General features: G+C 37.1%; 1 protein-coding gene across 3 annotated transcripts in view; it reads right to left on the bottom strand.

Annotated features, from left to right (window-relative positions):
* Window positions 1-2,179: 2,179 nt before the first annotated feature.
* LOC115213511 (kinesin-like protein KIF18A) overlaps window positions 2,180-25,300 on the bottom strand; it is a 61,633-nt gene continuing 38,512 nt past the window's right edge. The window contains exons 19-23 of one of the 3 annotated variants that reach the window (XR_004999653.1): window positions 22,749-22,840; window positions 20,841-20,909; window positions 16,127-17,958; window positions 7,880-7,886; window positions 2,180-2,190 (exon numbers count right to left, since the gene is read on the bottom strand). Coding sequence is in view for 2 of the 3 variants with exons in the window: in XM_036503852.1 (XP_036359745.1) it covers window positions 17,916-17,958; window positions 20,841-20,909; window positions 22,749-22,840 (204 nt within the window). In the remaining variant the exon portion in view is untranslated. Of the gene's footprint in view, window positions 2,191-7,879; window positions 7,887-15,649; window positions 17,959-20,840; window positions 20,910-22,748; window positions 22,841-25,300 lie in introns of those variants that run through there. The other 2 variants (XM_029782520.2, XM_036503852.1) reach the window with 2 other exon arrangements.

Raw genomic sequence — 25,300 nt, 5'->3', positions numbered from 1 at the left:
TTTCAAATCAAACACAAATATTCATTGCAACATGTGTGTGTGTGTGTGTGTGTAGGCATGGTTGTGTGGTTAAGAAGCTCGCTATGCAACCATGCTGTTTTGGGTTCAGTCCCACTGCACAGTATCTTAGTTAAGTTTCTTTGGTTACAACCCTGGGCCAACCAATGCCTCATGACTGAATTTAGTTGATGGAAACTGTGTAGAAGTTCATCATATGTGTGTGTCTTTGTGTCTGCATATATCCTCCCCAATCATTTGACAGTTGGTGTTGGTTTGTTTACATCCCTGTAACTTGGCAATTCAGCTAAAAAAACAAGTACCAAACATAAAAATAAGTACTAGGTTCAATTCATTCAGTTAAAATCCTTCAAGAAAGTGCCCCGGCATGGCTACAGTCCAATGACTGAAACAAGTAAAAGACTAAAGTCATATATATATGTGTGGGTTCAAATCCCATGTGTACTAACTCCCACTTTTTCCATCAAGGGCTTATATGCCCTAATATTAAACTACTTTCTTTAGCCAATACACGGTGATCACTTATAAGCTTTTATTATTATTATTATTTTTTTTATTATTATTATTATTATTTATTTTATTATTATCATTATTATTATTTTATTATTATTATTATTATTATTAACAGAATTGTCATTTGTCAATGTTTCTCCATTTAATGCAGAAAACACACATGCTTGTTTGTTTAAAAAAAACACTTTGAGATTATAGCTCTTAAACCTAACAGGAAGTAGTGAGTGGGTAGGTTGGTGTAATTGGTCAGAACACATATCACACACCTATTTCTGTCCTCTTTCTTGTTAACCCTCTCTTTCTTTCTTTCTTTCATTCTCTCTCTCTCTCTCTCTCTCTCTCTCTCTCTCTCTCTCTCTGTGGCTGAGTAACCATGTACCTTCTCTATAGCAAGACGCCTGTTTCTGCATCTCTGTCTCTCTGTCACACTCTAACCTTTCCTCATCTGACACAAGATCCCCTCTTCTAATGCCCTTCCCCTCTCAAAATTCCTTGTCTTGCAAGTTACTTGATGACCCTGCCAGTGCTGGTGCCATGTAAAAAGTACCCAGTCCACACTGTAAAGTGGTTGACATTTGTAAAAACCATGCCAAAACTGACCTCCCTGTGCTGGTGCCACCAAAAAAGCATTCAGCCCACTCTACAAGGTGGTTGCTGTTAGGAAGGGCATCTAGTCATAAAAAAAAAAGCCATACCCAAACAGACACTGAAGCTCTTGTCAAACCATCCAACCCATGCTAGTATAGAAGATGGACATTAAACAATGATGATGATGATGATGATGTATATAAATTGATGTAGACATCTTTGATGAGAACCCAATAAAGTTCAAAAATCGATTAAGGTTGTTCATTTTTAACAATCTACTGTGAAATTGGTAAATCTGCCCTGTTTATATATTTACTAGTTGTTTTAATGGCGGAACAAACAGGGGAATTCCATTAGAAAAGTTATAATCTATTTTCTCGGTAAGTATGGGAGCTAGAAAAAAAAATACAAACTGCATTCCAATCTATGCACCCATCTCCACATGTGTGCCATTTTTCACATGTATCCACCCAGCCGTTTGGCTGTGAACCTCAAGACAAGAAAGAATACAACAATCGCCCATGTCCAATTTATATCATAGATTAGATAGGCTTTTTATATATACATATATGTGTGTGTGTCTGTATATAAATATATACACACACACACACATATTATATTGTGTATGTAAATTTTGCTTATATGAGAAGAGACATTCAGTATATATATATATATACCGGAGGAAAGCTGTAAGTGCGTGTGTTTATTTTGTTGTTAACATTTGTTGTTGCCATTTAACCTTTTCCATTTCTGTATTACGACCATTTAAAGAAAAAGTTCTGTAATTAAGAATCTCATCATTTATTTACTGCTATTCTAAAATTTATATTCAAGGGAATTGTATTTACCCAAAATATATTGAAAAGGTTAACTTGATGACTAACCTCAACAAGGTTCAACACAACCACTATGAAACACTAAACTAAGATACATTGTGCCAAATTCTTCCTGTATCTTTAGTATTCCTAAGAATTAGCATCATATAACTATCAGCACTACTTATATGTGATGTGTCGTCTGAATGCCATTAATCCTTTAGTGTTCAGACCAGCCATGTACTACCAAAATATTCTGCTTATTTTATGTTCAAACTGGCCAGATCCAGCATCTCACACCTTCTACGCAATGCCATTCTAAAAGATATACAATCACATCATTGAAATCTTCAAGTTACAAGATAATGCATAGTTTATTCGAAACAATGTGAATAAATAAATATTACATTTGACAGAGTAAGCTGAATGTTAATGAGTTAACTTGACTGACCTTCATCAAGGTTTGAACACATCACTATAAAATGCCAAACTAAGATACCATTATGCCAAATTCTTTCTTTATCTTTCTTGTTCCAAAGAATTGGCATCATAACTATCAACACTGCTTAGATATCATGTGACATTAATCCTTTAGTATTTAAACTAGCCAGATCCTGCCAAAATATTCTGCTTGTTTTATATTCAAAATGACCAGATCCAGCCTCTCATGACAACTCTACAATGTCATTCTAAAAAATATGCAATCACATCATTGAAATCTTCAAAACTACAAGACAATGCATGATTAATTCAAAACAACGTGAACAGATAAGCATTACATTTAACAGAGTAATTTGAATGCTAAAGGGTTAACTTGACTGACCTTCATCAAGGTTTGAACACACTACTATGAAGTGCCAAACTAAGATACCATTATGCCAAATTCTTTCTGTATCTTTCTTGTTCCAAAGAACTGGCAAAATAACTATCAACACTGCTTAGATACCATGTGGCATTATCAGAGTTTCATTAATCATTTAGGGATTTAGACCAGCCATATCCTGCTAAAATATTCTACCTGCTTTGTGTACAAACTGGCCAGATCCAGCCTCTTACACCTATCCTACAATGTCATTCTAAAAAAATAAACAAAGCATATCATTGAAATCTTGAAGCTACAAGACGATGCATCATTAATTCAAGAATGAATAAATAAGCATTGCATTTGATAGAGTTGTCTGAATGTTAAAAAGTTAACTTGGTTTGAACACACCACTATGAAATGCCAAACAGAGATACTATTGAGCCAAATTCTTTCTCTCACTTTCTTTGTTTCCAAGAATTGGCATCATAACTACCAACACTGCTTAGATGTCATGTGACATTATCAGAGTTTTGGTCTTTCCAGTCACTTCTGCATAGGATGTTATTGTTCTAAAAAGATTTTGGCACCAATTCTTTAAATCTTATACTCTTTATATAAAGATAAAACCACGGCTAATGCTTAATTACTCAACATTTGTTATTTTCTTATCTATTTTCATTAGGAACGTTGGTTATATTTGTGTATATGACCACGTATTTATAAATGGTCTGCTTTGAAATGCATTCAGAAATACATATACACACATACACTCACATATATATATACACATACACTCACACACATATGCAAATATACATACACACTCACATATATATATACACACACTCACACACAGGTGCACACATACACACACTCATACACATACATACACACATATATATACACACAATCACACAGACACATGCATACATACACACACACTCATATGCACTCATACACATACATACATACACACTCACATATACACACACGTATAGTCACACAGGCAAACATACACTCACATATATCTATATATATATACACACATACACACACTTACATACATATATATATAATATATATATAACACATTAACACACACACAGGCACATACATATACATACACACACATATACACACACATACACATTCATGCACAGGCACACATACACATGCACACATATACATACACACATATATACACACACACACGCATACACACACATACGTACACACACACATATATACACACACCCGCATACACACTCATGCACACACATACGTACACACACACATATATATACACACATGAACAGGCACACATAAACACGTATAAACATATATACACGCACATACACATACACACTCGTACACACGCACACACAGATACACATACAGAAAAACTTAGGTGCACGCATACAAATGTACATTTTCAAATCTTATTTCATATCTGCTTTTGGCTTTAACAACCAAAACAACTAAAGCGGTATCTTCCTGGCTTTTAGTGGTGCTTAAGCCTGCCTGAGCAGACATTTTAAAAGCCCAGGTATCGGAGGAGGTGACAATTCTAAGGAAATATTATCTGCAGACAAAACAGAGGTGAAACATGAAGTAATTAGACTCTCAGACCATGTACATAATATACGCAAATATATAAAATGGTTTTAACTATTAATTCTTTTGTTTATGTTAATTAAACAAAATGTAAAGTAATTAGTTCCACAATGCATGTATGTGTTTGTGCATATATATGTATATATATATATGTATATATATGTATGTATAAGTGTGAGTATACATGTATATATATATATATATATATATACATACATAATTATATATATACATATATATGTGTGTATGTTCATATGTATGTATGTATATATACATGCATGTATGGGAATAATACAACTTAATGATCAACTCTTTTATGTTTCATTTAGCAATCATAAATAATAAAATAAACATAATACTTAATGATTTTTTTTTATTTATTTACTTAAAATAATTAATTAATTAGTTTTAGTTAATTATGCATTTATTTATTGTTAACAACATCCAATTATTCTGTGCTGGCTTGATAGATACAATAGTTTAGACAAATTTGAACATTTCTATAACAGTTAGACAGAGTATGGTGTTGAAATATTTTGAGCTTTCATAATTACTTTGACACTTTATAAGATAAGAGTAGAGGTATTTACATGTCTGGTGAGTGAAATCGGTAACTACATTAGATATTGAATACGGTTGTAAAGCAACAGACAGTACAAGGTGGTGCTGAAAAGTTTTTGGTTTTAAGGGTATAGCGAAAGGTCCGGCTGGAAGCCTAACTTTTCAAGTTCTTTTACAGGGTTCAGAAAAACTGAAGGACCACTGCAGTAAGTGTATGAATTTGAGAGGGAAATACGTTTAATAAAATCATAATTAACTGATCCGCTGGTATTTTCTTTTACACATAGTCAGGAACTTTTCAGCACCTGGTTTTAAGGGCATAGCGAAAGGCCCGGCTGGAAGCCCAACCTTCCATGTTCTTTTACAGGGTTCAGATAAACTGAAGGACCATTGCAGTAAGTGTGTGAATCTGAGAGGGGAATACGTTTAATAAAATCATAATCAACTGATCCTCCAGTATTTTCTTTTACCCAGAGCCAGGAACTTTTCAGCACCTAGCTTTAAGGGTATTGTAAAAGGCCTGGTTGGAAGACTTCCAAGTTCTTTTACAGGGCTTAGAAAGACTGAAGGCTTACTGCAGTAAGTGTGTGAATTTGAGGGGGAAATACGTTGGATAAAATCATAATTAACTGATCCTCCAGTATTTTCTTTTACCCAAAGCTGGGAACTTTTCAGCACCTGGCTTTAAGGATATTGCGAAAGGCCTAGTTGGGAATTAGCATTTTAGAGGGTGCAACAAAGAGGTATCTTTGTCTTCTATTAGCTTTTACTTGTTTCAGTCACAAGACTGTGGCACCACTTAGGAGGGTTTTGTTGATCAAATTGACCCCATTACTTATTTTTTAAGTCTGACACTTATCCCTTCATTCTATCTGACTCTTTTACCAAATTGCTATATTACAGGGGTGTAAACAAACTAACATTGGTTGTCATGCAGTGGGGGAAACAAGCATAAACACAAAGATGCACACACAGGCATACATACATACATACAAGGTCTGATCAATAAGTATTCGGACTGTTGCCATAGTAACAAAGCTGAAGCATACAGAGTGAGGCCACTTGGCACAGATTGATCTTAAACGTTGCTGTGCGTGTGCACTTAGCTTTAACATTGTAACATATATCATCATTTAACGTCCACTTTCCATGCTGGCATGGGTTGGATGGTTTGAATGAGGACTGGTGAGCCAGAGGCTGCACCAGGCTCAATCTGATCTGGCAAAGTTTCTACAGCTGGATGCCCTTCCTAATGCCAACCACTCTGAGAGTGTAGTGGGTGCTTTTACATGACACCAGCATGAGAGCCACTCAGGTGGTACTGGATATATATATATGTAAATATATATATACATACGCACAACACAAACAGACATCATCATCATCATATATATACACACACACACACATATATATATATACACATGCACAAACCACTCAAACACACACACATGATGCTGCCATACAGTTTCTGTTTACCAAATTCATTGGGAAGATATACGTTGGCCCAGGACTATAGTAGAAGACACTTGCTGAAGGTGCCATGCTGTGGGATTGAACATGAAACTACATGGTTGCAAAGTAAGCTTCTTAACCAGACATTAATATACTTTTATTAAATTCACTTTTAATAAAGCAATTATTATCTTACTCTTGAAAACAGCTTTATTCTATTAAGCACACCAAGAACTTAATTATTCCATGGTACTGCATGTTGTCCAATTTAAAAAAAAAAATTAATTAATTATTACAAAATTGACTTTTTCATCTTTAAATGTGGTATTACTTTTGTAAGGGGTGAGAAAATTAATCAAACATTTTCTAGGAGTGTGAGGCATAAGAACATTTGGGAATCATTGCTCTATATTGTCATGTAACATGCTAGAAATAGCACCCAATTTCCCTGAAATTGCACTCTATCTGAAGGACAAATATCTTAGATATAGGAAAAAGATAGGTGATGATGGCTGGAATTTTTTTTCATCCTAAGTGCTGCTCTGGGGATAAATCACAACAATAAGGACCCATAGTTAGCTTAAAGGTTTATAATTCCTCTCAACAATTCCTTACTGTTTGCAGCAAGGATGTAAAAATCAAAGCATTCCAGCTATGACCATCTCATCTTATTTCCAGATATAGTATACTCATGATAATATTAGCCAATATGTCCTGCTATTTATTTTAACATGGCTGTGTTGTAAAAGTTTGTTTCCCAACCACAAGAGCCTAGGTCCAGTGGTCTTAGGTTTACAAGGCACCAGCACCAGAGCTTTTTATGTGTCACCAGTACAGGTGCTTTTATCATGACACCAGCACAGATGCTTTCTCATGGCACCATTTAAATTTCCATGTTTGTGAATTATTTACTTCATAGCAAATAGTATTGCTGGTAGGATCTGAACTGGTGTTGACTGATTCTAACTTTATTGCCAAAACCATTAAGATGTTTTACACAGGGGTTGCTAAGTGGTTAAGAATTTAGCTTCCCAACCACATGGTTTTGGGTTCAATCTTACTGCACAGCACTTTGAACAAGTGTCTTCTACTGTAGCCCCAAAGTATTGTGAGCGGATTTAGTAGATAGAAATTATAAAGAAACCCATCATTATGTGTGTGTGCCCTTGTCTTGACATTCTGTGACAGTTGTAAATAAGTGCCACTGTCATATAAGCAGTGTCCTTCATTTCTAACATTATACAAAAACATGTCTGGCCATGGGGAAATATTTCTTTCTTTGAAAACATGAGAAAGGGCATCTAGCTGTAGAATATCTATCTCAATTAAGTAGACATTAAAACCTAATGATGAGGATTTTACAGCCACCTTGAGAACAAAGAAGTTGAGAGATACTGATGAATGTTTTGGTCCAAGCAAGATCACAGGTCTTTACAACAAACTGAAGATTGGTATTAATGTAATTCTGAAAGTGTCACAAATATAAGCACAGGCGTGGCTCTCTTTTTACTCTTTTACTTGTTTCAGTCATTTGACTGTGGCCATGCTGGAGCACCGCCTTTAATCGAGCAACTCGACCCCGGGACTTATTCTTTTGTAAGCCCAGTACTTATTCTATCGGTCTCTTTTGCCGAACCACTAAGTAACGGGGACATAAACACACCAGCATCAGTTGTCAAGCAATGCTAGGGGGACAAACACAGACACACAAACACACACATGCATATATATATATATATATATATATATATACGACGGGCTTCTTTCAGTTTCCGTCTACCAAATCCACTCACAAGGCTTTGGTCGGCCCGAGGCTATAGTAGAAGACACTTGCCCAAGGTGCCACGCAGTGGGACTGAACCCGGAACCATGTGGTTGGTAAACAAGCTACTTACCACACAGCCACTCCTGCTGTGTGGTAAGAAGCTTACTTCCCAACTACATGATTCCGGGTTCAGTCCCACCGCATGGCACCTTGGGCAAGTGTCTTCCATTATATTCATGAACCGACCAAAGCCTTGTAAGAGGATTTGATAGGCAGAAACTGAAAGAAGCCCATTGTGTGTGTGTGTGTCCCAACCACTGTTTGACAACTGGTGTTGGTGGGTGTATTTATGTCCCCATAACTTAGTGGTTTGGCAAGAGAGACTCATGCAATAAGTGCCAGGCTCAAAAAAATAAATGCTGGGGTTGATTCATTCAGCCTACTAGACAAACCCGTTAATGTAGTGTCCCAACATGTCCACAATCTAATGTTTTTGTTGAGCTATGTGGGGCCCAAAATGAAAACGATAATTTCGTGAAGATCACAAAAATGGTGGTTTGACAAAATTGTTAGAACATTGGGAAAATGTCTTGTAATACTTAATTATGTGGCTCTTTATGTTCTGGGTTCAAATCTTTCCAATCTAATTTTTTCCTTTCATCCTTCTGGCATTAATAAAATAAAGTACCAGTCAAATATCTGCATATTCCAATAATTCATCCTTAGCTGGGAAAAAGAATTAGGATAGAGACCCTGGTTGAACAGACGCATGATCAAAGACATCACAACTCTATGTATAAGATTACATTATGCAATGCATCCATTTTTTTTTTTTAATAGTAGGGTTTAAATTAAGGGTAAGTTGACTGCTTTCTCTAGCAGGTCAAATTCCCATGTTGGTTTCACAGGCACTTATTTTATCAACTCTGGTATTATGAAAAGATCAAGGGAAACTCCAACATAACTGAACTTGGAATGACAAGAGATAAAAACTGTATACTTCTAAAGTTCTTTAGTCCAAGTGATTGACTATTTCTCTCTTCCTCTACTCCACCTTCCCCGCTCTAAATAGTTATCAAAAATACCAATTTCTAAAAGATCACAGAAACGCCTGGAAAAGAAAATAACATGATGTAAAAATCTTTCTTTATTCCCGTGAAAGCTTGTACCGACAAGTTCCTCTTGTATGAAATAAGTATCAAAAACGGTCAGTATTTTAACAACCCCTTCTCCTACCCCTCGAGGTACGAGTAAACTGGCTTCATCTCCCTTTGTGTTATTGCAATAAGGCAGGAAAAGAAAAGCTTCTGTATCAAAACATATTATAAATAGAATTCACCAATTCAGTTAATACAAGCAATACACTTTAACAATATTTCATCTCGTGTAACAACACTGCAGAATAAAGAATCCAGTGGACACAGTTTGACTAGCGGTAAGTGATGCAGTTAGCGAAATATTTGTTTACGGAGGGTAATGTATCGAAGACATAACGTAACGCAAACGGCGAGTATAATTTAAACTGCAGCACTTCTTTATAAATTTGGTCTTTATCAAAAAGATTATAAGTTCGCTGCGATAGCGACTGGAGACAAAAATTGGAAGCTATAGCAAATTAGTCAAAGCACGGTTGTGTCCCTTACATTGAATACTTTTTTTATATATATTCGGTTGCTAGATTTATATATGAAAGGAAATATGGAAACTGATCATTTCCTATTTGTTATCTCAAACGTTATACCCGGAAGAAGGATACGATGACGATGGAACACAAATATTGAATAATATATGTATATTAAAAGCTTTTCCAGCAACACACTAAACAGAGATGTTAGCTTATTTCCAGAGAATTCCAGAGAGAACTATTGAAGCTCTATTACAATATAGTTGGAGACGAAAACTAAAGTGTAACTCTTGCGGAATGCGTAAACCACAGACTTGAAACGAGAGATCGCAGCTCAGTGTTAAGAATTAATTATCTTAATAAAATTACACGTCTAATTAAGCTTGTCTGCCTGAGTTAATGAATTTAGACAGTTATTCAAGCAAAGTTTTGAAATAAAATTTAATTATGATAAAAATCTAGGATTGTCAATTGTTCCTGGCTTTACCAGATGCAAATACCTGAGTGGAAAAGCAAATGATGCCTTAATTTGCATTGTATCCATTTCTCAGACAATAGTAGACGATGCAATTCACCTAGAAATACATATATACATAGTGAGGTACATTAACAACCACTTTTCTATACTTGCATGGTTCAGAGTTTACTGAGGCATATTTTCTATGGTCAAATAAGCTTCTTGTACCAACTCTCACCTGTTCCCAAGCAAAATGATATTTCTCCATGGCCAGCTACGTTTTCACGAATATTGGAAATGAATGACATCCATTTACAGCAGTCACACAAAGTCAAAATAAGCAGACACAAACATTCACACCCATATATATATATATATATATATATATATATATACATACACACACATGGTTGCCTTCTTTCAGTTTCTATCTACCAAATCCATTCACCAGGCTTTGGTTGGCTTGGGACTATAGTAAAAGACACTTACCCTAGGTGCCATGCAGGGAGACTGAACCCAAAACGATGAGGCTAGAAAGCAAACTTCTTAGCCTCACAGCCACAATTGTGCCTGCACAAAATAATAAGTTAAGATTTCTCTACAATATGGCTATTATTGTGGAGGCCTTTGAGCAAAGGCACTCTAATCATGACCACCCCCATCTACTATTTTTGCTTATAGCTGCAGTATACACCTGGCTACATTATCCAATCTATTCATTTCTTTTAAATGGTATGGAGTCATGTTATATACCACAACATTGACCAGGCCGTCAGATGCTGTTACACACTCCACTTCCAATTCTGTCTTTATTGTCATTCTTTACCATCTTGATCCAAATTGCTTCACTAAATTGTCTTCCCATCATCATAGAAGCCTTTTCTGATCTCTTGGATACCACTCAGTAACTGCACAGGCCCACCTGTTATCTGTGAACCTTGCAACATGTCTGACCCTGCAGAATTTGTGCTTTTGGTACCCTGCAATCACATCATTTACTGCATTTCATGGCCCTTTGCATTGCAGCCTATTGATGTTCTATCCTCTTCTTAGTAGCTCCCTTCTCGCATATAAGAGCACAGGTAGGACAGTACTATTGAAGAATCTGGCACATACGGCATTGTTTGGCTTTGATTGGAGCACTTCCTTTATTGAGTTAAATACCTTCCATCCTGCCCTCATACTCTTCGAGATTTCAACATTTATATCTGTGTGTGCCCTAAGAAAATATACCTCTTTACCTCCTCAATTTCATTGATTCCCCTCTCTATTCAGCCTTGTGTTATATCTTTCATTTGCATGCAGTTCATTTTAAGACCTACTACTGTGTATAGTGGAGGCGCAATGGCCCAGTGGTTAGGGCAACGGACTCGTGGTCGGAGGATTGCAGTTTCGATTCCCAGGCCAGGCGTTGTGTGTTTATTGAGCGAAAACGCCTGAAGCTCCACGAGGCTCAGGCAGGGGGGTGGTGGCGACCCCTGTTGTACTCTTTCGCCCCAACTTTCTTCCTGTTTCTTGAGTAACGCTGCGATGGACTGGCATCCCGTCCAGCTGGGGGGAATACATACGCCACAGAAACTGGGAAACCGGGCCCATGAACCTGACTAGGCTTGAAAAAAGCGAATAAAAACAAAATGAATAACTACTATGTATATGTATCATCAGTGTTTACACTTTTTTTTTTCCATGTTTGCATGACTCAGATAAAATTCTTTGAGGATGATTTTCTAAGGCTGGATGCTCTTCTTGTCATCTCTCATCTGCAAGGTAATCTTTTTCATAGTCCTTCAAATACAAGCACCACAAAGGCCAGCTATGTTTTCATGGAAATTTGTCAAAAAATGGTGTCACTGGTATGACAGTAACATTTGTTTTTGAATTAGCACATGTCATGATGAGATGACCTGAAAACACACAACATACATGCATTCATATTGACACAAATGTAGAGGGAATTTGTGAAGGAGGTAGACCCAGGAAGACATGGGACGAGGTGGTGAAGCATGATTTTCAGATGTTGGGTTTCACAGAGGCAATGACAAGTGAATGAGACCTTTGGTGACTCAGTGTGCTTGAGAAGACTTATCAAGCTAAGTGAAATCATAGCTGTGGCTAATGCCAGTGACACACAAAAGGAACCCTCTAACACTCTTGGTATGGTTAGCATTAGGAAGGGCATCCAGCCATAGAAACCAGGCCAAATCAGACTTGAGCCTGGTACAGATCTCTGGCTTACCAGTTTCAGTCAAACTGTCTAACGCATGCCAGGATGGAAAACAGACACTCAATGATGATGGCAATGATGATATATTTATATATATAGCACCCAGTCCACTCAGCAAAGTGGGTTGTGTTAGGAAAGAAATCCAGCCATAGAAACCAAGCCAAATCAGACAGATCTCTGGCTTACCAGTTCCAGTAAAACTAACCCAGAGGTCCTCAACTATTTTTTATCTATGGACCCATTTCATTACTATTTTATTCTGGTGGACCCCCATAGCCATTCTATGTTTAAAATCTAGTTTTATAGAATGTCAACTATAAAAAAACTAGCCGTTTCTTGCAATACATATCAAAACATACATCTAAAACAAAATTTTTTCAGGGCCCTTAAAATATTATTGTGGATCCTCAATTTACTATTTTGTTGCATTGACCTACCAAAATTTTATATGGACCCTAGTTGAGAACCACTGGTCTAACCTATGCCTGCATGGAAAACTGATGCTAAATGATGATTATATATATATAAGCACCCAGTGTACTCTGTAATGTGGTTGGTGTTATGAAGGGCATCCAACCATGCCAAAGCAGACATTGGAGCTTGGTGCAGTCCCACTGACTTACCAACTTCTGTCAAACCATCCAACCCATGATAGCATGGAGAATGGATAATAATATCAAATTATTTGTTTACTGAACTAGTATTTGATATATAATATCACATACTAGTCCAGTAATCATTTCTATTGTGTAAGCATTTTTAGATATAGAAAAAAAAGGTACAAAATAGAAATCAATCCATATTGGATGTACTTATCGTACAAGAGGTATATCTGTGGATGTGAATTCTCTTTGAATCTATTTGTATCTGATCACTTGATGTAGTTAGCAAAGCTTGCCTAGTCAATGAGCGTGTACAAGATATCTGCTTGGATTTATTAATCCCTATTACCTATGTGTGTGCAGATGGGTGTCTCTTTTCTGTATATATAAATATATGTATATATATGAGACACCCATCCACACACACACATGCATGCACATGTGTTTGTATGCAAGAGTGATATAGCTATGATAACTGGATCATCAATATATAGTAATTCTCACAGCGCTGCCTTGACTGGCTTCTGTGCCGGTGGCATGTAAAAAGCACCAATCCGACCGTGGCCGTTGCCAGCCTCACCTGGCACCTGTACCGGTGGCACGTAAAAAGCACCCACTACACTCACGGAGTGGTTGGCGTTAGGAAGGGCATCCAGCTGTAGAAACACTGCCAGATCAGACTGGAGCCTGGTGCAGCCTTCTGGCTTCCCAGATCCCCGGTCGAACCATCCAGCCCATGCTAGCATGGAGAACGGACGTCAAACGATGATGCTGAGAGTCTGATGGACTTCTAGCTTCATGCTAGATTTGCCACTGAAATCAGACTTTCACTTTCCTTACTGCATTTTTGTACATGCCCAAGCACAAACTGGGCAACTCACAAGCTAGTTAAAAAAAAACCTTGTATAACAATCACAAGTCACTCATCTACACCTCGTTTCATTAGTGACCACCAAATTACTGAACTTGGTACCAAACATTCTCTCCAAGTCAACAAATTCCAGGAATAGTGACTTACTTTGAGCAAAGTATTTCCTCTACAGCTGCCTCATTAGGAAGATAGCATTTGTGGTACTTTGGGCATCAAACCAAACTTCATCTCATTTAGGTCTGCTCTGTCACAGACCAATTGTGCTATAACGTTCTTTATGACCTTTGTAACTTAATCCAAAAGTTTAATTACTCTATAATTTCTTCTAAGTAAAACTGTAAAACTGAAACAAGACATGGTTCTCCAGCCCAATGGATCCTGTCAAAATGTTCAACCCATGACTATGGAAAGTAGACATAGGTGCAGGAGTGGCTGTGTGGCAAGTAGATTGTTTACCAACTACATGGTTCCGGGTTCAGTCCCATTGCGTGGCACCTTGGGCAAGTGTCTTCTACTATAGCCTCGGGCCGACGAAAGCCTTGTGAGTGGATTTGGTAGATGGAAACTGAAAGAAGCCCATCGTATATATGTATATATATATATATATATGTGTGTATATATATATATATATATATATATATATGTGTGTGTGTGTGGTGCATGTATGTTTGTGTGTCTGTGTTTGTCCCCCTAGCATTGTTGGTGTGTTTATGTCCCCGTCACTTAGTGGTTCGGCAAAAGAGACTGATAGAATAAGTACTGGGCTTACAAAGAATAAGTCCCAGAGTCGAGTTGCTCGATTAAAGGCGGTGCTCCAGCATGGCCGCAGTCAAAATGACTGAAACAAGTAAAAAGAGAGAGAATAAAAATATCTAAAATTTTTTGTGTGAGTGTGTGTAGTACATAACAACAAACACTAATACATGCTTCATGCTTTTATTCATAATTTATATAAAATGTATGCAATTCTAGCGTGTGCATTTGTCTGTATATGTACAAGACAGGTTTGCTATTTTGACTTTCTGTATTTTTTTTGTGTTGTGTAAGGGTAGTCATATGTAAAATTCCTGGGTTGATTGAACTGAACAGAGCTCAAAATCAAATTAAGAAATTCTGTATATTAGAAGTTAAAAAAATTTATTTAATATGTTGAAGGAAAAGTAACAAAAGAGGGATTTACTAATGAAAGTCAGCAATCTCAATGTATTATTATCATTTTGTTTTCAATTGTAGCAGCAATCTATATGTACACATGCACGTACAGCCATATGTATATATATGGTATAGGGGTAATTTCATATAAATGTTGGACAGGCATGAAGCCCACCATCTCAGATTTCCATCAAATTATGACCAGTTGTTACTATCAGTAAGAACAAAAAAAGTGCCAACTTTCAGACCCCAACTCCCAACAGGTTAAAAAGTTATGCTGATTTGAAATTTGGCTCAAATCACCCAATTTTAGGCTAGCAGCTGCCATCTTGAATTTCAATGCTGCAACAAATAATGTAATAACTTTCAATCTACATGGACTATTTTTCTAAACATTTGTACCTGATCATTTTTTGGGGTGCTGAAACTGAATTTGAAGAGAAAAGAGTGTATTTCTCATGGTAAAGTGTTTGTTTTCAAAATGAAAACACTTCACCGTTTCTCCTTGACACTGCTGTGTACTCAAAGCGAAATTCCCGGAAGTGCCCAAATCTTACAGCTTCAAAAATGTTTGCACATAAATTGGACATAATCTTTTACTTGTGTGTGAAAAAATCTTAATGGTACTCTCAAAACATCAAAAGTTACAAACCACCAAGTTGAGCCATTCATTTGATATTTTCCAACCACAATCACAGTAAACACAGAAGTCAGATGAAATTGTCACATCCTGTTTTCTTCTTCAAATCCTGTTCTCACAATGTTCATATCAGCACAGGTGATTCTGGTGTTGGTTTGAGTTGTGTTGTGTTGTCAGTTCATCACGTGTAAGCATTCATCTTGATCGGCATGTTTCCCTGTCATGAAAAGGGAAGCCCCATTTGTGATTTTAATGAATTTTCTTCAGCTTCTCTGTGTTTTGATCACCAGGGCAAGAGATTGAAGTATGAATTCAAATTTCAGTCGGGCTTCCTTCAGCCTTTCCAATTAAAGTATTAACCTGTGACTGTCTCTTATCAATGTGTTGCCTCAATATTATATTTTAAATTCCACACAGATAACCAAAATTCCTGATAAGAAGGTCCAAAATAAAAACATCATGCACTGTGAGTGTATTGCATGGCAAAGACTATCATTTGAAAACATTGAAGCAAGTTGAGAAAGCAGTCGCAAAAAAACTTGTTTGTGTGCTAAAAGTCAATGATTCTGATCTTCAAGAAGAAAATCTAGTGAACATTGGCAAAGAGACACAGTCAAAAGCAAATGATCTAGATTACTTGGTGCAGTGTATGAAGGAAAAAATTAAAAGCATTGGGCAAAGGCAAGAAATTCAGATCTTGACTTTGGTTCCAAATTCTTGGTCTATTAGAAAAGCTGCAAAAGAATTCTGTGTCAAAAAGTACCATTCAAAAAGCCAGGTTGCTGCATGATGATAAAGGCATCACTGGATGTCCTGATATTGCTCCACGACAGAGGCTCAATCAAGAGATTCTTGATGCAACTACAACTTTCTTTTGTGATGATGAATTTTCCTGAAAAATGCCCAGGAAAAAAGATTTTGTGAGAGTGGAAAAGAGCATGACAATGTGTGTAGAGTTTTGTCATGGTATAAACATTCCTGGAACCTGTGAAAATTTGGTGTGGACAGGAGGGTACAAAGTCCCTCAATCACAACAGGATTAATATGACTCAGAAATGTTATATGTAAGCAATATTAAGTCTGAAAATGATATTTGTCGCATTATTACCTCTTGAACTGTGACTTGCCTTCAATGTTGGATGCACACAAGTAAAACATTATGTTCAGTTTATGAGCAAACTGTTTTGAAGATGTAGGATTTGGGCACTTCGGGGAATTTCACTTTCAGCACACAGCAGTATCAAGAAAAAAAAACGAAGTGTTTTCATTTTGATTCAAGAAAACAAGCACTTTGCCATGAGAAATACACTCTTTTCTCTTTAAATTCAGATTCAGCACAGAAATTCACAAATTTTCAGAAAAATAGTCCATGTGGATTGAGAGTAATTACATCATTTATTGTGGCTTTCAAATTCAAGGCCTAAAAGTGAATGATTTGAGTCAAATTTCAAATCGGCATACCTTTGGGAGATTGAGTCTGAAATTTTGCACTTTTTCTGTTCTTACCGATAGAAAGAACTGGTCAAAATTTGATGAAAATCTGAGATCATGGGTTCCAAAATTCCTTTTCATGGAATCAGCTATATGTCTGTACATTTGGCCCATGAGATTTCTTTTTTTATATCATTTTCATTAAAACAATAATGACCTCACAACATAGTCCTGAAATATTATAAATAGGATACATACACATATATACATACATACATATATATATGTATGTATTATCCACATGTGTGTATGTGTGTCTGTATGCGTGTATTCCAAAACAGAAGGTTTGTTTAGTTACAAAAGTTTCCATTAGAGCAAGATATAAGCCCTTTCACAGAAAGGACAGTCTTTTATTCTATGATTCCATATGTACATATATACATACCCACATGCACACAGATCAAGAGCTAAGAGAGTAAACTATGATCTGACATCTTTAAGATATTGGGGACTATAATGTTAAAATCTTTACTTGTTTTGATATACTCTGCTCATGGTCCTCTAATCTCTATTGAGATTTTTGCGAAATTCTTCAGCTTATCTTAAGACAAACATTGTCTTTATCATTTAAAAAGAATTGGTGAAATGCGTAGAGAACTTTTGAGGAGATAAAACACCAAATCACGAAAATATTAATTTGTGTTGAGTAAAAAGCTTGAAAAATTGTAACCAGGAGGCAAGGTTGCAAATCAGATTTGTCCTATGATGTCCACATTTAGGTCAATTACGCAGATCACTGACAGATTTGCTTCGAAATAATGACCTGCAAAATAATAAAGATAAAAAGAAAAAAATATATAATAAAGAAGCAAAATAGAGTAAAATTGAAATTAGTTGTTTTTTTAAAAAACCTTTTAGCATTTAAACAAGCTATATATGGCCCAAATATTTGGCCTGTCAAACATTCAAACTGGCCAGATCTGGCCTCTCACACCTACCCTACAGTGTTATTCTAAAATTAAACAATCACATCATTGAAATCTGGAAGCTATAAGATAATGCACAATTGATTCAAAGCATAAAATGGTTACTATGAAAAAAATAATATCCCCAATTTTACATTCGATTTTCTTGCTGGTTATGTGAAAAGGATAGATTGGAAAGTGGTTCAAACAATACAGATTGGACAAAGCGAACACTGGAAAATCTTTGAGACATATCTGAAAATAACTGCAACTTTTTGTAAAAACAGAGATCAAACATGAGTGTATTTGTTAAAACTAATTTCAGTGGAAAGCTGATTACACCACTAAATTTTGTTGTAGCTAACCACGGTGTGAGTGAGAGAGAGAGAAAGAGAACTTAATAGTAATGTATAATTTGATTTGGGTTAAAAATTCCTGAGATGCCAATGCGAGAATGAAGTGATTAGGTCTTTAAAGAGTTATCTACCTTGTGTTTATTAACTTTCTAACTACGTAACTAATATTACCCGTTTCCTATATAGAGGAAGTAAGCACAGCGTAATGTTAAAACCACAAAGAAGTGGATGTCACAGGCTTTGAAACTATTCTCAGTGTATCTCTCCATCTCTTTAAACATAGACCCATTTAATAACAAATTATGTGACGTTTGGGAATAGAAAGCTCGTGATTTACAATGGTTGAAAATGACATTTGACCTAGTACATTGGATGCTCAATGTTTTATTTATAACACTTTTACAGGCATACACATGCTGAAGTAAAATTTTTTGGTTGTTTTAAATCAACCATCCAACTCTGAAGTAAGGAGTGACTTGTTTTTTATATTTTGCAGAGGAAGATATCTGAAGCTTACAGCTTTCTTCATCAAACTCCAATATGTCTAAGCTGATTTAATCAACTCCTGGTTGGTAGTCATGATACAGATCATTAGAAAAGGCATTATTTACCATAAAACATGGTAAATAATGCCTTTCCTAATTATCTAAGCCATACTACAATTACATTATTTATTCTATGACTCATATTCTTTAAATCAAAGTTAGACAGAATTAGTTCTAAAACCAGGACAATCCAAAATTTCCTCCCCACTCAAACACTCTTATGTAAGTACTTCCCCTCCCCTCCCATCCACTGATCCACTGTCTGTATCCTCTCTTATGCTTACCTTCTTGTACCTCAAGTGTTTCTTCTAGCACTCCATCGCTACCAGCTTTGTCTCCTTCTCAACTACTTCCACCCGTCCCTACACAATGCTGGGTAGCCGTGTGTCCCCTCTATAGCAAGATATTTATGCTTGTCTTTCTCTCATATTTTAGCTTTTCAAGAGTTGACATAAGACCAGATCCCACTCTCAAATACTCTCTCACACACACACCTTTAGCTTTTACCTTCTCATTTTTTTTCCATTCATTTTCTGTCAAGCAAGTTACCTAGCAACCTTACTAATGCTGGGGACATGAAAAAGTACACATTACACACAGCAAAGTGGTTGGTGCTAGGAAGGACATCCAACTGTAGAAACTATGCCAAAAGGTAGCAAGCTGGCAGAAACGTTAGCATGCCAGGCGAAATGCATAGCAGTATTTTGTCTGCTGTTACATTCTGAGTTCAAATTCCACCGAGGTTAACTTTGCCTTTCATCCTTCCAGGATCGATAAATTAAGTTCGACTTAACCCCTTCATCTGTCCTTGTTTGTCTCCTCTATGTTTAGCCCCTTGTGGGCAATGAAGAAATAAGAAACTGTGCCAAAGCTGATAATGGAGCTAGGTGCAGCCCTGATGCTTGTCAGATCCTCTCAGACCAGCCAACCAATACCAGCATGAATACTTGCAATGTCCCAAACCTGATAACAAGAGGAATAGCCACACTCAGGAGGGAGGTATATAGTTAAACAGTAGTAAGTAATATAGTTAAACAGAAGTAACAGCCAAGCAACAAAGCAAGGAATTTCTGACTGAAACAGTCATTAACTGGCAGCTGTAGAGAAGTTTTATTTACATATCCTAATTAGTGCTGGGATGGAGAAGTAATCCATCTAGGATACAAAATGAAGTAAATAAAAAATTTATGTTGTATAATGCCTTTTGTATGATGATGATGGTGGTGGTAATGGTTTATAGTAACAAAATAGGAAGATGTGTAGTAACTTGAAAGAAATGAAGCTGGATGTACAATGTGAACACAAGCAACAAACTATGTTAAGGAAGTGGGTATCAGAAGCAAGAAAGACTGTGTAGATGTTACCCTATAATTGGAAATAGAGACTATTGTTGAGCAATGGTACACTGCTATGCACTGGCGAGAATCTAGGGAACAAGAACATCATTAGGAAGTTAATTAAGTCGCTCTAAAAGATAGATAATTTAGTTAGTATTAAATTATCATAGTGAGCATCAAAAATCTAGAAAGTTGACAGTCTCCTCAGCACGTATGTATATGTAATTAGATTTGATGTTCACTATATTATTATGTGTGCTAACCTAACTATTGTGTTCCATGTGACTAGAGTGTCTTAATAATTAACCTCAACAATTCAGTTTTTTTAGAATAAAATCTGATGAGTAAAGATGATGCTAGGGAAGGCCGAGCAAAATGCTATTGTCCAATCTATACAAAACATGACAGAAATATGACCGTTTGGACACTATGAAGGTCATGAGAATAATAAACAGCATTATAAATTACAAAAAAAGGATATGTAAATTGATTAAAAACTTACCTTTGCTTCCCAATGAATTTTGAAGAGGAAGAGGTGGGCTTTTTACTTGAAGATAATGTAATCTGTGATCTGGTAGAGAATAGACATAAAAATAAAAAAACATATAAGGTCACATTAAAACCAAGATACACAAAGAAGGAGAGTGAGTATGGAATAGAAGCTGTTTTTATCAATAGACAGAATTGAAGAGATATTGTTATGTACCTTACTCAGAACACAATATAAAACCATGTAGTAATAAGATTCGAACTAGTAACCATGTGATCAGTAGATCGGCACCTAACCTCACAGCTACTGTGCTTTTAATTCAAAACATTCAATAAGTAATCCCATTGTAATCCCATAAAAAGCACCATCCGAACGTGACCGATGCCAACCCCGCCTCGAATGGCTTCTGTGCCGGTGGCACATAAAAAGCACCATCCGAACGTGGCCGATGCCAGCACCGCCCCGACTGGCTTCTGTGCCGGTGGCACATGAAAAGCACCAACCGATCGTGGCCGATGCCAGACCCCTTTGGCACCTGTGCAGGTGGCACGTAAAAAGCACCCACTACACTCGCGGAGTGGTTGGCATTAGGAAGGGCATCCAGCTGTAGAAACACTGCCAGATCAGATTGGGGCCTGGAGCAGCCCCTGGCTCCCCAGACCCCGGTCGAACCGTCCAACCCATGCTAGCGCGGAAAACGGACGTTAAACGATGATGATTGTGTATCAAGCTCTCTTTAAACGTGATAAAAGGATTGAAATGTGCTTTTAACTCTAAATATTCAACAAGTAATCCCACTGAATATCTGTTTCTTTATTACCCACAAGGGGCTAAACATAGAGGGGACAAACAAGGACAGACAAACGGATTAAGTCGATTACATCGACCCCAGTGTGTAACTGGTACTTAATTTATCGACCCCGAAAGGATGAAAGGTAGAGTCAACCTCAGCAGAATTTGAACTCAGAACGTAACGGCAGACGAAATACGGCTACACATTTCGCCCGGCATGCTAATGTTTCTGCCAGCTTGCCGCCCACTGAATATCAAGCTCATCTTAACCCTTTCGATACCAACCCAGCTGAAACTGCCTTTGGCTCTGTAGTACAAATGTTTTGTTTACATAAGTTTTGAATTAAAATCTTTTGCCAAACTTTAGTCACAATTTATGTTCCTAACACTAGCTTAATGATAACTAAGTTATTTTACTAAATTCTTTGTTATATTTAAAATTAATTGAAAGAAACACAGAGCATCTCAAAATAAATACGGTAACGGAAGAGTTAAACATAATAAACAGATTGAAATGTGCTTTTAATTCTAAACATTCAACAAGTAATCCAACTGCATATCAAGCTCTCCTTAAACACAATAAAAGGATTGAAATTTACAGGCTGAAGCATACTATGTGGTTTATGAGGTTTGTTCTAGAACCATGTGATTTTGTGTTTGGTCCGACTATGTCGCAATATGGACAAGTGTCTTCTTCAAAAACACTTCTGAAATATTTTCAAGCCAAGGCTTGATTCATGCTTTGTAGATGATATTTGGTAAATTGAAACTGTACAGAACCCCACCACGTGTTCATGTATAAATTCGCGTGTACATATGTGTGCACACATGCGTAACCGCCTGTCTTTAAATTCATTGACAATGTTTATGCTATTCACTCTAGTTCATAATATACAATGTCCTTTGTCATTTCCCTAGTTCCATTCAACATAAAAACTGGCACAAAACAAATCAGAAGTTAAATCTGATAGCACTTAGCAGAGTACCTGAAAAGTAAACAGCCAAGTAAACAAAACTGAAACAAATTGAAAAAAATGCTACAATGACACCCCTATACTTCCTCCCATCTCTCTATGTGTTAAATAAGAAGAGAGATACACTGGAAGTGAAAGTCATTCAAACACTTACTCTTTAATGCCCTGTGGTCCTAAACGCATCGGAAATTTGTGTAGAGATTTCAGTTTCTGGGAATCACTCCTTTGGAGTTTCTTAGCTGCAAAAAAAAAAAAAAAAGAAGTGAATTGGTGACAGAGAGGATGTGACACAAATGAAGCTAAAAAATAAATGCAAAAAAAAAAGAAACAAAAAACAATTGTTTATATTTCAACTGAACCCTAAAGCAAAAATACACAAAGCTGTGTGATAAGAAGCTTGCTTCCCAACCACATGGTTCCGAGTGCAGTCCCACTGCAAGGTACCTTGGGCAAATATCTTCTACTATAGCCTCAGGCCAACCAAAGCCTTGGAGTGGCTTTGGAAGATGGAAATTGAAAGAAGCCCATTGTGTGTGTGTGTGTGTGTATACATCTATGTGTGTCTGACCCCGATCATCACTTGACAACTGGTGCTGGTGTGTTTATGTCCCCATAACTTAGCAGTTCAGCAAAAGAGACTGCTAAACTAAGTACTAGGCTTAAATAAGTCCCAGGGTCAACTGTTCAAATAAAACCCTCCATGATGGTGCTCCAGCATGACCACAGTCAAACAACTAAAACAAGTAAAAGAGTATTATAACTGAAGTTGATATTTATGACTAGTTTTATTTTTTCATTTGACAGTAAAACCACAGCTGCCAACGAGCACTTTTATATTCAACAGAATGGAAAGCATCCAAAGTCTTCTGGTAAAGTTTGTTTGACCATATGACCGACCAATTATGTGATCCTTAACAACATTCTATCATAATTGTGCCTCTTGGAATCCACCCACAAAGCAAATCACCACTGTTTAACCAGCTCCATTCTAAGGACTACATTTGCTTTATCACACAATTGTGAACCATATGTCACCGACAAGAAGGAGGAGAATTACTCTTTCTGTATTTTACATACCCTTTATTTGCTTTCGTGGAGGCGCAATGGTCCAATGGTTAGGGCAGTGGACTCGCGGTCGGAGGATCGCGGTTTCAATTCCCAGACCAGGCACTGTGTGTGTTTATTGAGCGGAAACTCCTAAAATTTCCACGGGGATCTGGCAGGGGGTGGTGGTGACCCTTGTTGTACTCTTTCACCACAACTTTTTCTCACTCTCTCTTCCTGTTTCTTGAGTAACACTACGATGGACTGGTGTCCCATCCAGCTGGGGAGGGGGGGACCCCTACGCCACAGAAACCAGGAAACCGGGCCCATGAGCCTGGCTAGGCTTGAAAAGGGCGACGTTTTATCGTTATTTGCTTTCAACAATTTTCACTGACATCACTGCACAACTCTCACCCCCATTGTTGCAAAAGGATACAATGATACTACAAAAAGAGTGAAGCTGTAACTAATGGTGTGACTAGTGGTACTGTTCTAATAGCAGTTTCTGGAACCTACTGTTGCTTTCAGTTCTGCTCCAGTCACACTTCTCCATCACTTATTTCTTTTCTAGTTCCTTAGAACAAAATCCCTCAAATGATTCTAACTGCCACAAGTGTAACCATTAAACTTTTTTGTTCTGCACAACCAGTCACATTACTCTTTAACCTTTTTTTTATCTCTGCCTTAATGATGAGCTGTGTCATGGTTGCATATTTTATCTCTTTTACTCTTTTATTTGTTTCAGTCATGCTGGAGCACCGACTTTAGTCGAACAAATCGACCCCAGCACTCATTCTTTGCAAACCAAATACTTATTCTATCGGTCTCTTTTGCCGAACCGCTAAGTTACAGGGACATAAACACACTAGTGGTTGCCAAGCGATGGTGGGGGTGGGGGGGGACAAACACACACACACACACATATATATATAAACGATGGGCTTTCGGTTTCCACCTCCCAAATGCCACTCACAAGGTTTTGTTCAACTCAAGGCTATAGTAGAAGATACTCGCCCAAGGTGCCACACTGTGGGATTGAACCTGGAAGCATGTGGTTGGTAAGCAAGCTACTTACCACGCAGCCACTCCTGCATCAGTGATGTATTCACAACCAGCTCATTGTGACCTTAATGTGCTGGCCTATGCATTATGTTACAAGACTACAGAAAGATGTGTGATACACCAGCTCGACTCCTCCTTGAGAACCAGGCAAACACTCCTGTACACATACACCCTGCTATAGTCAAAGGAAAACAAATCACGATACACTGGACAGTGCTTCTTTTAGTTTCACTTTTGAAGGCACACTGGTCGGAGCACAGCATCCTTCAAAACTTCCATGCTTCCTGAGATTCGCCAACACTACACTTGATTTTCTCCCCTCCATACACACACAAGCACGTATCTGACTCATACACTGTTCACTTTCCAGACATTTCTACATTACTGCATCTACTTTATATGCACTTTCTGACAAGTTGTGGTGCACCTGAGCACTGTATACAATAATTTCATTATCATTATCAAATTTCTGCTTTTCAAGAGGTAGAGCTATGTCCTTTTTCCCTGTTACTATTCTTACACAGAAACATTCTTTGGTGACACACCACAACCTTGCTTCCTTTCCCTTCTCTAGATTTATCCATACCCATAAATGTCAGT

Source organism: Octopus sinensis, linkage group LG6, assembly GCF_006345805.1.
Source record: "Octopus sinensis linkage group LG6, ASM634580v1, whole genome shotgun sequence".
NCBI lineage: Eukaryota > Metazoa > Mollusca > Cephalopoda > Octopoda > Octopodidae > Octopus > Octopus sinensis.
Note: the sequence above shows the minus strand (reverse complement) of the source record. Positions and strands in the feature narration are given on the sequence as shown.